The sequence below is a fragment of the Mirounga angustirostris genome, unplaced genomic scaffold (genome assembly GCF_029215605.1).
Source record: "Mirounga angustirostris isolate CCGP_5_RB_7025 unplaced genomic scaffold, mMirAng1.0.hap1 SCAF_10, whole genome shotgun sequence".
Classification (NCBI taxonomy): Eukaryota; Metazoa; Chordata; class Mammalia; order Carnivora; family Phocidae; genus Mirounga; species Mirounga angustirostris.
Genome location: NW_026991718.1, coordinates 117,074,348 through 117,088,458, shown reverse-complemented (window position 1 = coordinate 117,088,458; position 14,111 = coordinate 117,074,348). Strand labels below are relative to the sequence as shown.

Here is a 14,111-nt window from a genome sequence, read left to right as displayed (position 1 = left end):
CATCCCAGCCACTAATATTAAGGAAGCAGACACTGTGCTAATAAGCACTTGATCTGTCTTATTTCACTTAATCCTCACATAGAACCCTTATGAGCTAGATTCCAATATCATCCCAATTTTACAATTGAGGAAATACAGACTCAGAGAGGTTAAGCAACTTTCCCAAAGTCACACAGCTTGTAAATGACAAGACCAAGACACCAATATAAGTCTTGTCTTAATCAAAAGCCCATATTCTTTATCATCCATATCACAATAACTAGCTATATATGCTTTAGCGCCCACTGTCCCTCTGGCATTTCCTTCACTGGTATAAGAAGGAATGCTATGTATCTTTCAAGGAACACTCAAATGCCATCTCTTTTCTTAAGCATTCCCAGAATCCCTAGAATACTCCTTCCTCTAGGTTTTTACAACCTCTAGTATAACAAGTATTAGTATAGTATGATGTCTAGGGTCAGTATTAAAATAATAATCTATAATAAGCTAATATTTATCAAACCCCCACATGATGTTAGTGCTGCATTAAGCCAGTCATCTCACAGTAGTAATTCTCACACTAACCCAAGGAGGTAGGTATTAATCCTATTCTTATAGATGAATAAACAAATATGTTTTAAACACTACTGTGGGACAGAAGCTGAGTGGCCTTGTGGGAGAACCATACATTGGTTAACATGGTAAGAATCCCTTGAATTGTGCAATGCTCTTAACTACTGACATTTGCCTTGATCCTGTCATGGTTAATGCTATGTTGGTGTTAAATAAATTCATTTATACATCCCACCAATATTTACTGAGCATCTACCATGAGTGAGCCCCGTGAAGGGCACTAGCATTGCCTAGACACAATCTGAGTCATTTTGCCATTTGCTCCCAATACCTTGTGCAATTCGAAAGGGGAAGTAATTAGAGCCTCCACCATCATGATGACCTGCCCCTGGGTCAAAGCACCAAGATTAGAATCAAGGTCTTCTGGTCAAGAACTTTTGATTTCACCAGCAACCCAGAGAAGAACAAGCTGGCGTGGATCCAGAAGAGCACATACTGATGGTATTGTTTCATGCAATGAGTGTGGGATTTATGGTCAGAAGCTGAGGGTGTAAGTCTTAGTTCAGACACCCATTATATGACTTGAAGTCATGACAACTTCCTCATTTTCAGAATGAGAAATACCACTACCCTTGTGGGGTGGCTGTAAGACTCAAACATGATCAGATGTGTAAAGGCACTCCTACAGGTGCTGAATACAGGTAACAACAAGCCAGTAGGTTGAAATCCCTGCACTGTCTGCTTCTATCCTATTCCCCTCCTCTGCCTTCCACCAGCAGTGCCTTCCTCGCTAAGCATTCCTATTCTCCTGTTCCCCTTAATAATGAAGTAATTCTTGTTTGGTATGTTTTTGCATTTGCTAATATGGTTTTCTGGTAAATACATGTGAAACTGCTTTATTCCCTATGTTTAGTCCCCCCTCCCATAGATTGTAATTTTACAGTTGTGGGCTGGGAGTGTCTCTCTCATTTGGGTGGGGGCATGCAGGATAGATTTTGAGGGGACAGCAGAGCTGGTAGGCTAGGGCAGAGAGACTTCTTAAAGCTGTAGTGACAGGAGAGGTGATAAAGGGCAGAGTCGTACTGGAGAGGACTGACTCAGGCAGAATTTGCAGGACTTATGATCAATTACATGTGGGGACTATGAGAGTGAAGCATGGCGCATGGATCTCTGCCTTGGGTGGTGGAGTGGAGGGTGGTGCTGTGACCATTACCCAGACAGGAAAAGCAGATGAGCCTTGGGCAATGAAGGAATGAGTGTGGTTTTGAATGAGCTGAGTTGGCCTGTCTGATGGAGTTGTCTGCTGGTTAATTAGCTGAACTGACTAGAGCCTGGGAAGATTTGGGGATCAACAGCAAAGAAATGTGGGTTAAAGCTGCAGGAAGCAGATGAAATCAAGGACAGTATAAACAGTAAAACACAAAAACAACTGAGGGAAGACACTGCCAACCCATGCAAAACCGAACGCTTGAGGGACAGGGACAAGCCAAGGAAAAGGATCTGGAGATGGAATACCAGGGAAGAACACATCCCCCAGAATTTCGTTCCTGTCTTTGTTAAATTTTGAACATAGCAGGATCCCTGATAAAAGGCAGCCCCAAACGATGCCATGTCATTGCCACAAGCCACTGTGGAGGCATCAAAAATGTTTCTTTTTCACTGATGCTGACCAAACTCGCTTCTCTTCTGATGGTGGCAAAGGTTTTGCCATTTCCCTCTTCCAACGTGGGTGGGTAGGTGGCAGGAACTCTGGTCTGTGCTTCCTGGCTGCTGGGAGTCCGAGAAGCACCAGACAACTACACACTTCCTGATGCATGGAGTCCCCTGGAATCACTTACAATTTTTTGCAGATGACAGAAGAGCATTCTTTAAAGCACTGACCTGTTATCAACTGCTGTCACTGCTGATGAGGTAGAATGTGTGCATATGCCTAGCATGCACATCGCACACCTACACACTGCTTCGTAGCTCACTCCCTTAAAGCTCGGAACAGCCTCCAGGGGAACCATGTTAAAACAGCGCAATTAACTAGAACTGCTACAAACTCAATAACTCACTTACCTAATGAAGCAATACAAGGACAATTGGACCTATTTTAATAAGAATTTTAAAAGAGACAAGAAGTAAAGGTCAAATGCCATTTCTGGATCCCAGCTCTTTTCTTCTTCCCTCCCATTCTAAAGCAGTTAAACCAAGGAGACGACGCATACTATACTAATCCTTATAAAATCAAGGAGGCAGCCAATCATGCTATTATACCCAAAGGCAAATTTTTTCTTTCCAACCCAACCCCCAAGTTAAGTGCCTCCCCTGATCTATTTCTGAAGGCTTTATTATGCAAACCTGAAAGGATTTCAATTACAATAATTCTTGTCCTTCTCCAGCCCAACTCAACAAAAGCGGAACTAAATTACCAGCAATTCTAGGCCGTAAGGGTGGTTTTTGCTTCTTACCTCCCCTCTAGAGTCACCTTAATCTAGAGATTCTCCTCTCCCAACCCCTTCTGTCGACTTGGGGAACACAGCTGTTTTTACGCCACCCCACTATTTAGCATATCATGACGCCTAACATGCCCATCAACAAGCAGTCTGCCCAGTCTCACGCAGCTATCATGGAGTAATTACACCGCAGGCCGGTAAAATCCACTCACTCTCCCAGTCACATACCAGCCCCCTCCTTGGGCCCCACCCCGCCCCGCAGGTGTGGGCAGCCTGGTTTCCTGGTGACCTCTAAGGAGAATGGGTGCATGGAACAAAGGCCACGATGGGCAGAAGTGGAGACAGGATTGGTAGAGGTGACAACTTGTACTTCTTAATGTACCTACTCTATTCTGAGGTCCACACTAAGTTTACATAGGTCATTTCACCTGACCCTCACAACCACCTCACGTGGTACATCTAGCATTTCACAGACAGGGCAACTAAGGCTCAGAGAGTTTAGGCAGATCGCATGGTTGATAAGCAGCACATCTATCTGTACCACACCAGGCTATACTGCTACCCTAAGAGTTTGGGGGAAGGTGCTGAGAGGTGACGAGTGCTGAGACTGGACCAGGATGAACTTAAAGACAGTTCACTCTCATATGTGAGGAGTCCCTGAGGTTTGACAAGAAAGGGAGGGAGCACAGAGCAGCCCTCTAGAGGTTCTGGACTGGCAAGCTAATTCTCAGCCTATAGTGCTTAATTAGGAGTTGTTGGATTACCAAAAGAAGTTTGTCATAGGGTGGCCTCACTTATATAAGGAAGTTCTATCCATAATGTACATAATGTACGATATCTTAAAAATAAAACTGCTATTTTACCAGCAAAAATGGCTTTACTCAGGATTAGTAGAGAATTACAATTCAGGCCATTCAAGCTATGGCAAAACTATAAGCAAGTCCAGAGAACAAAGGAGAAGACTGCTCTTTTATTGGGGGGGGGGGCGTCCTGAGGGGATGTTATAAACAAAAGTACACCCATATAAACCAGGAGTTTGGAGTGTAGTGGCTTTTCATTGGCTAGGCTGTTGCTGGGCAAGGGGAAAATCTTTCTTCCTCCTCTGGGGTAGTAAAGTATAAACTTCTTCCTGTGGGGAGTGCAAGATATGTCTCTTCCCTTTGGGGTCTGCAGTTGACAGCAAGTGTTAGGGGATGAGAGCTCCCCCTTCTGGCCTCCTCACTCCATTTTAAATGAGGTTTCCTTTATTCAATTTCAGACGTGGTTCTTAAGGGCATGGCTCTAAAGGAAGGCTTCTGCCATAATTTCAAAGCCAACGAAATAAAGTAAAACTTATGGCTAGCAACCCATTTGTTTTTGCTTTCAAACAATCTACTAAAGTCAACTGCATTGACTTCAACCATGCAGGGTTCTAGGGAGAGTCCCAAATCCATGTTTGTGCTTAACCATCAGTCCTTTAGAGAAGTGGTTGTTCATTCATGACAGTCAATTACTGTTTACTGTGCATCTACCACATGCGGAGCACCAGGCTAAGCCCTGGGACCCAGAGGTGACAAGGCCATTGGTTCCATAATCTTAGGGCTATGAAGGCAAAGTCCTAGGACCAAGACTCCATGTAATAGGAGGCTCTATGCTAGTCTAGGGGCTCATCATATGCTTCCCTGAGAAAGTGACATCAAAACTAAGGACCTGAAGGGGTGCCTGGGTGGCACAGTCGGTTGAACATCTGACTCTTGGTTTTGGCTCAGATTGTGATCACATGGTTATGAGATCGAGCCCTATGTTGGGCTCTGTGCTCAGCCCAGAGTCTGCTTGGTATTCCCTTTCCCTCTCATGCTCTGTCTCTCTCTCTAAAATGAATGAGTCTTAAAAAGACACAAAAAACAAAAAACTAAGGACCTGAAGGATGACTGAAAGGCATCCAGACAGACAGGTCAGAGAAAATTGTTGCAGATGGAGGGGAGAGCACGGCAGAAGCCTGGGGGCAAGAATGAGCTGGGCATGTCTGCAGATACTCCTGGTGGTCTGAGGCTGCTGTGCTCTAACTTACTACACAAACCTGGTCCACTTGCATCAGAAGGGCCAGCACAGGGAGAATAACCCCGAGGACAGGACAAAGAAACCTTGCACCATGTGCCCCTGCCCTACTCTGCTCTGCCTCCATTCTCACACTCCCATCAAGGCCTGAGGGCCAGTGTGCCAGGAGCAGCACCAGCCAGCCAGCAGGGGCGGGAGGAGGCCCAGGGCTGCATTTTCTCTTTGGGGTTCATTTCTTCTGTCTGGGTGTTGGTGTATTCAGAATGCAGAGCTCATCCTCACCAGCCATTACAGGCCAAACATGCCTTCCAGGAGCTGTCTTACCAAGCCACTGCCCTCACTAATATAATGTTATCAAATTTCTAATGCAGGTATACTCTAAAGCAAATGTACTGTTACCAGCACGCCACTGGGCACATTTTTCAGAAGGAAACAGCTGCTCTGAATCTGTCACTTTTCCTCAACTCAGTACCATGCACACAGAGCAAGAGCCTGCTAAGGGCTGTTTTCCTACTGTACCGTTCTTCAAGCATGCTCAAGATGCATCAGGTCTCTCAACAGAATCCCGAGTCAGCCACGGCACAGTTCCTGGTGAGTTTCCTGGATGATAGGATAAAGCCTTGACAACTAGGGCCTGTGCCTCAGAATCTTAAGGTATAAGTATCAGAGCTTCTAATTCACTAGTCTAGTTTCCTTATTTTACAGACCCGAAAGGAAAATGCAGTCCAGAGAAGTTAAGTAAAAGGTCTGTCGTCACACAGCCAGTGAGCCGTAGAACCACAGGTTGGTTCCTTTCTCAGCTGATTCCCTTACCTAAAAACCAGATCTACTTTGGAGGTTGTGAGGCCTAAATTAGAGAGCCCATAACCCAGTAGTGCCAGAAATGCGGCAGGTGTCCAATGACTGATGACTGTCTGCAAAACTTTGTCTCTTAGATCTCCAGAACAACCCATTCACTTTCCCGGGGCCTCATTTTGCTAAATTCCCACTGAGGAGAGAAAACAGACTGGCAGTGGGGTTAACGTGTTCACAGCTGGTGTGTGGCCAATAACTGATTGGGGATGAACCAAACTCTCTCCTTGTTCTCAGATCTCAAGTCCAGTTTTTTGCCCTGCCAGTTCCACCCCAGCCTGACTTTCTGTTGTCTCTGGAGAGCTGATGTGATCAGAGAAGACACTGCTGGAAGTGACCACTGAAGACAGTAACGTCACCTTCCCTTTAGCCACTGAGTTAGAAAAGACTAAGCCAAATCCACTTGAGAAGGGATAGACAGGAACTCTCAAACTTCTACCCAGGAGGGTGAGGAATCCAAAAGATCCTGTAGATATCCACACCAATTCTACCAATCACTGACAAAAAAAAATCACCCAAACCATGGAACAAACATTAACTTCTGACAAGACAACCAAATGGGCCAATCAGCTCAGGTTTTTCCTCCTCTCTCACACACACCAGCTCCTCTGCCCCTTCCCCACACTTTAAAATAACCATCCAACCATGTAAATTCCCCAGTGCAAGTGTCTGTTAGTCTCCAGCAGAACTGTCAATGCTCATAAATTCCTGGCCTTCCAGATTGCACTGCAGCTACTTACGGGGGGTGGGGGGAGGGATGCAGCAGGCCACCAGACAATAGGAGGAGGAGATCGGCCGAGCAATAACTACTCTGGTTACAACATCGAAATTCATGGCAGCATTTTGCTGGGAGTGTGCACCATCAGGGAGGAGAAACATAAAAAGGGGAACCTTGGCTGTAAATAGTTTATTTCGGCAATTCCTGATGTTGGCTGAATCATACTTTAATACAGAAATACATGAAAGCACCACTCTGGAGGTGACATGTGTTGCCACCTCATTTCTCTTTTCAAAAGGGTCTTCCATCAGAGAGACACCTCACTACAAATTACAGTGAAGAAAACAAAACCCTCACGCACAGACTTATTAATAGGCCAGAAGGAAATGAAACCACCAGGATTTAAGGAAGCAGAGAACCAATGCAACAAAGACCATCAGTGATCTGGGGTCTCCAGGCTGCATTTTCATGCACAGAAAATGGAAGAAAAGAAAAAGGTGGGACTCTTCCAGTCTCAGAGTCCGCTCCTCAACCGCACATCACAGTTTTTCAAAGTAGCTCTCATTCCCTCCATTCTTTCTAAATTAGTAGGCTGACTTCTCCAGTGAACCCTACCTTCATGTTCCTTCTCAGTGGTTCCTACTTTCTTGATCTTCCTGGGAGATTTCATAAAGAGGGGAAAGATGGTTCGTAAGCCAAGAATATCAACAAACTTATGGCAATTGTCTGTGCCCTCGGGTCCAATCATGGCATGGTCCAGCACTTTCAGGGCACTGCTCCGGGAGATCTTCTTTTCTCTGGGAACAAAAGAAGTTTCATATAAGGCACTTCATGGGGATGTTCTAGTCTCCAAAAAAGGGGGGGTGTGTACTCATTAAAATGGGGGGGAAAGAAGGAAAGAACAAAACAACTTAAACATCCACCAATGAGAATATTATTACATAATGATAGATCTGCACAGAATATTATATACTTGTTAATAATTAGGAAAGTCTATAATAGAATGAATGAATTCCTATGGCCAGAATGATAAGCACAAAGGGTAATATTCAAAATTCTATATGAAACATTCCCTCAATTATGTGAAAAATATGTATTAAAAAAGACTGGGAGGGCGCCTGGGTGGCTCAGTTGGTTAAGCGACTGCCTTCATCTCAGGTCATGGTCCCGGAGTCCTGGGATCGAGTCCCACATCGGGCTCCCGGCTCAGCGGGGAGCCTGCTTCTCCCTCTGACCCTCTCCCCTCTCATGCTGTTTCTCTCTCTCTCTCTCTCTCTCTCAAATAAATAAAATCTTTAAAAAAAAAAAAAAAGACTGGGAAGAAATAGATCAAAATGCTAACAGGTTATTTCAGGGTGGTGGGATTATGAATTGCCTTATTATTCCTTTTTCTTTCTTTTAACAGCTTTATCAAAATATAATTCACATACCATAAAATTTACCCATTTAAAATGTACAATTCAATGAATTTTAGTATATTCACAGATATGTGCAACTATCACCACAGTCAATTATAGAACATTTTTATTATCCTGACAAGAAATCCCCTACTCTTTAGCTGTCACCCCCCTCCCCTCCCATCCGATCCTACCCTAGCAACCACTGATCTACTTTCTGTCTCTATGGCTTTGCCTATTCCAGACATGTCAAGTAAGGGGTATCATACAACGTGTGGTCTTTTGTGACTGGCTTCCTCCCCTCAGCATCATGTTTTCAAGATTCATCCATGCTGTAGCATGTGTCAGTACTTCCTTCTTTTTTGTGGCTGAATTATATAGTTCATTGTATGGATATGCCATAATTTGTCTATCCATCCACTGATGAATATTTGGGGTGTGTCTACCTTTTGGCTATTATGAATAATGCTGCTAAAAACATTCTTGTACAAGTTTTTGAGTGGACATATGTTTTCATTTCTCTTGGATGTATGTACACCTAGAAGTGGAATTGCTGGGACATTTGGTAATTCTATGTTTAACCTTCTGAGGAACGATCAGACTTTTTTTCCAAACTGGCTGCACCATTTGACATGCCCACCAGCAGTGTATAAGTGTTCTGACTTCTCCACCCCTTTACCAATACTTGTCAGCTGATTTGTTGGTTCAAGCCATCCTAGTGGGTGTGAAATGGTATCTCACTGTGCTTTTAATTTGCATTTCCCAGATAACTAATGCTGTCAAGCATCTTTTCATGTGCTTATTACAAACTTGTATATCTTCTTCAGAGAAATATCTATTTCTCTTGTGTCTACTACAGTACTGAGTAATTCCTCAGTAAATACTGAATATTGGCTTGGTTGGTTGATTTAAGAGGTATACTACGATGAAATGATTGACTTGCTCCTATCTCATAGGTGAAGGCTATTCAGATCCTTTTCCCATTTTTTAATTAGCTTAATTCTTTTTATTACTTAGTTGCAAGAGCTCTTTATTCTGGATATAAGTCCCTGATATATGATTTGTAAATATTTTCTTCTATTCTAGGGGCCACCTTCTCACTCTCCTGATGGTATCCTTCGAAGCACACCAGTTCTTAATTTTGATGAAGTCCAACTCATCTGTTTTGTCTTTTGTTACCTGTGTTTTTGGTGTCAGAGCCAAGAAACCATTGCCAAATCCAATGTCATGAAGATGTACACCTACGTTTGCTTTTAAGAGTTTAATACTTTAGGGCGCCTGGGTGGCTCAGTCGTTAAGCGTCTGCCTTCGGCTCAGGTCATGATCCCAGGATCCTGGGATCGAGTCCCACATCGGGCTCCTTGCTCGGCAGGAAGCCTGCTTCTCCCTCTCCCACTCCCCCTGCTTGTGTTCCTGCTCTCGCTATCTCTCTCTCTGTCAAATAAATAAATAAATAAAAATCTTAAGAAACAGAGTTTAATACTTTAAGTTCTGATATTTAGTTCTTGATTCATTTTGAGTTAATCTTTGTATGTAGCATGAAATAATGGTACAACTTCATTAATTTCCATGGGGATATCCAACGGTCCCAGTACCATTTTTTGAAGACTATTCTTTCCCCATTCCATGGTCTTGGTATTCTTGTTGCAAATCAGCTGACCATAGACACACAGTTTTATCTTCTCAAATATTCTCAAATATATTCTATTAATTTATGCCAGTTCCACACTGTCTTGATTACCAACCACTGCTTTGTAGTAAGTGTTAAAATTGGAAATCCTACATTGTTCTTCTTTTTTTAAGACTGTCTAGCTATTCTAGGTCCCCTGAAATTCCATATGAATTTTAGGATCAGCTTGTCAATTTCTACAATGAAGTCAGCTGGCTTTTCGACAGGGATTGTGCTGGATCTGTAGATCATTTTGGGGGAGTATTGCCATCTTCACAATATTAAGCCTCTGATCCATGAATATGAAATATTTTTCCATTTATCAGCTCTCCTTTAATTTCTTTCAACAATGTTTTGTAGTTTTCAGAGTATAAATTTTGCACTTCTTTTGTTAAATTTATTCCTAGGTATTGTATTCTTGATGCTATTGTAAATGGAACTGTCTTCATAGTTTCATTTTTGGACTGTTCATTTCAAGTGTACAAAAATACAACTGATTTTTGTACATTAATCTTTATATTATCCTACAACCTTGCTGAACTCAGTTATTAGTTCTAATAACTTCTTGGTGGATTCTTTAGGATTGTCTACAGACAAGATAACATCATTTGCAAACAGAAATAGTTTTACTTCTTCCTTTCCAATCTGGATGCCTTTTATTTCATTTTCTTGCCTAACTGCCCTGGCTAAAACCTCCAGTACAATGCTGAATATAAGTGGTGAAGGTGGACATCCTTGTCTTGTTGCTGATCTTAGGGGGAAAGCACGCAGTCTTTCACCATTAAGTATGATATTAGCTGTGGATTTTTTGTGGATGCTCTAATATGAAAGGTTGGAGAAGTTCCCTTCTATTCCTAGTTTAGGTATTATTTTTATCATGAAAGGTGCTGGCTTTTGTCAAATGCTTTCTGCATCTTATTATTCCTTTCTCTATTTTTCAGTATCTTTCATTTTTCCATAATGAACATGTATTACTTTTTAGACTTAGGAAAGTTAAATTGTTTTCAAGAAAAAATAAAGGTGATTTTTTCCCTGTCACTGGCTACTGTTCTTGCAAACAGTTCTCTAAGGAGTATAATTTTCTATAACCTTATAGTGTTTTTTTTAACATTCTATGAGATAGGAACAAGTCAATCATTTCATACCTTAGTATACCTGGTAAATCAACCAACCAAGCCAATATTCAGTATTTACTGAGGAACTACTCAGTACTGTAGTAGACACAAGAGAAAAACAAAAATTAAGACATGGCTTCTGCTTTCAAAAACATGTAAATCTATCTGGGGAGACTAAATTAATATGAAATCATCAGGCAAAAGTAGAAGTTGGCAAATAACTTTTTCCCCCATGTATTATTCAATCTACAAATATTTACTGGATACATCTCATGTGAATATGACAGATCAAGACCCAGTCCTCATGGAGCTTACACTCTTAACTGCAGGAGACAAATGGAAAATCAAGATACTTGATAGTTTGTCATGGAAAAATGCAATGTAAAAGAATGAAAGAGGATATTTTAGGTTAGGTTATTAAGGAAGGACTCTTTAAAGGTAACATCTGTATTGAGATCTGAGTGTTGAGATGAATGGTCTTGTACAGTTTAGGGGCAAAACATTAAAGGCAGAAGGAATAGCACATGCAAAGGCCCTACGGTGGAAATGGGCCGGCATGGTCAAAGAAGAGACAGAAGCCTGCATTTTTGAAGCATAAAGGAACGGTATTCCTAGCTTAGATCTGAGGGGAAATCATGGGCTATACCAAAGGTCTTGTATGACACAATAAGACCTCCAAGTAAAGAACTGGTTCTAGGAGTTAAGATATAATTCAACACACTTATTCTGAGACCATTATGTGTTAGTTACTTTAGAGCGAGAGAGAGATTATGTATATGTGGGGGAGTATAGGAAAAGAAAGATATATATGTAAATATTTCAAAGCAGGTGAGAGAGTAAGAGGGGTGAGTGTGAGTTACTCCTAGTAAAGCCTGGAGAAGAAAGTCCATCAGCTTAAGAGGGAAACCAGGGTAAGATTTTTTTTAATTATTATTTTTAAGAATATGGAAAATTCAGTCATATTTTTAGAGCATCGAGAAGCCGGTGGTGATAAGGATACTAAAGATATAAAAGGGGAGAATGGACAGATGGAGTAAGGTGACTATCAGGCAAGGGGAAGCAAGCCTTACCAAAAAGGTGGTAATAACATAACCCAAAGCCCTTCACCCAATTTCTCACCTGAAAGCCCAAGAAAAGCAATCAGAAATAGCATCCCTCTGGATAGTCTTTTGTAGAGGAAACAATATTAAGACATGGCATTATTAAAGTGCTAAGGATGACAAGGCATCCTTATCTTAGGTCAGACAGCCAGCCAAAATTGAGTCCCAGTGAGTGGAAAAAAGGGGAGTACGTAAAAAGCTCGTTGATAGGGCCCGTTGGTGCTAGCCCATCCTGGTTTACCTGAGACTGTTCCATTTTTGGCACTGAAAGTACCACATCCTGGGAAACCTCTCAGTCCCAGCAAACCTGGACTGAGCAAAGCTGGACATCTTACTTGATGCCAACCTCAAAAGACCAAGGATGTATTATAAATATTCTTACCTTTACTCCCCTTGCCATAGAATTAATCAAAATAACCCACAGATACTGAAAATGACATTCAACACAACTACTGAGTTTAAAAGAAAAAAAAAGGTTACTACTGAGCATGTGCCTTCATGCAGCAGGCACTACACCAGCTGCTGGTAATTCTAAGCTCCCTGTCTTTAAGCAATTTAAGGACAGTTAAATATAAATAATTTCAAAAGCCCAAAGCAATGGAGATTAAGTCCAAGTAGGTGAGAGGTGGAGATAATTAATTTTATCTGGGAGAAGTCAGTGAAGGCGTCACATGGACGGCAGATAACATCTGAACACAGTCTGAAGAATGAGCATTTGCCAGGCAGAGAGGAGAGAGTGAAGTCAGTGGTGACAGAGTGGGTACACAGCACGTGCAAAGGTACGAAGACCGTTAAGAGCATGCCACTTAGGCAAAGCAGAAGTAGCTGTGATTGACCGGGGTTAGCAGATGACTAAGGAGAGGCGGGCAGAGGTCATAACAGGCCCTAGATGTGCTGCCTGGGGCCCCGGGCTCCATGCCACAGATGTTGAGAAGCCATGAGATGTTGAAGAAAAGGAGGGCACTAGATGGATACATTCTAGAAAGCTTACTCTGGCAGCCGTGTGATGAAGGCACTAGAGTGAAGACAGAGCTGGGGAGCAGGCAGGACAGTTAGGAGACCATGACAATGGTGTAAGTGAAAGATGACAAAGAGTTTGCACATCATACTGGTAAAAAAAAAAAAAAAGACACCAAGCTGGAATTCTAACAGGAAACTAGGCAAATAATCTATTTGTTTTCACTGCAGCTGGACTTGAGCATCCTACTTCACAAACCTGAATTTGCAAAGGTTATGACTAGGGCACATAATGATGTGAGCAGAAATTAGGAAACCAAGCTATAATATCCTCATTGTTTAGTCACTAGGAAAAGGCCTCCTGAGATGGAAGGATGGTCATGTACCAGGGCACCTTCAGTTACCATGCAGCATACATTCAAACTATTTCACAAATAACACAGAACTGTTGGAAATACTAAAAGTAAAAGACTCTGATTTAGCCAAGGCTCTCTCTCTCTTTTTTCCTGCCTAAGCAAATTCAACAAACAAAAGATTTAAAAAGTAAAACCCTTCTTCACGTCGGCAGTGTAAGACATGTTTAAAGGGGGCAGTAATTGCATATTGATCACCATTTAGGCAAGCTGCATGGAGGTGAACTTTGGAATATTCATTGGGCTTAAGTTCAGGCTTTTAGCAATCAATAGCTGTTTGGCCTGACTTTCTTGGGTTGACTTTATTTGAAATATTTATTCTACTGGAGGACAAGTAGTTTATCTTAGTGTTGTCTGGGTTCATCAGGTTGTCGATCACACCAGGACCAAAATGAATGCTAGCCTCTATGAAAGTGCGCGGTTGTGGGAAATGACACACAGTCATCTACTGCTCCTTATCCTGCCAAAATGAACCTTTTGATGAGGAGGAAGGGATGGGGAGAGGGAAGTTTTCCATTGTTGTTTTAATTAGCTTGTTCTTTATTATACAAAAACACTTTTCCAATAAACACACATTCTGAGTATAACTTTTTTTGTTCATTTGTTCTTCCATCAAATACATGAGGTACCTAACAGGTACCTGACAGAAGGTGACGACATAGAGGCAGGCACGGCTCCTGTGTGTCAGGAACTCAGTTCACAGGCGAGACAGGTATGCAGACAATGGGTATACTGAGAAAAGCCTAGCACCACAGTGAAGGTTTTCTTCTACAAAGTAGAACAGGAACGCAGGAAGGAGGACTGACCGTATCTGAGTCAGAGAGGCCTCACAAAAGAGATGATGCCCGAACCAAGCTTTACTG

The 14,111-nt window shown here is 42.2% G+C and overlaps 1 protein-coding gene across 1 annotated transcript in view; it reads right to left on the bottom strand.

Annotated features, from left to right (window-relative positions):
• The window catches only part of CTNNBL1 (catenin beta like 1), a 162,482-nt gene that overhangs the window by 54,834 nt on the left and 93,537 nt on the right, over nucleotides 1-14,111 (bottom strand). The window contains exon 11 of the mRNA XM_064573155.1: nucleotides 7,213-7,394. Coding sequence (XP_064429225.1) covers nucleotides 7,213-7,394 — 182 coding nt within the window. The remainder of the gene's footprint in view (nucleotides 1-7,212; nucleotides 7,395-14,111) is intronic.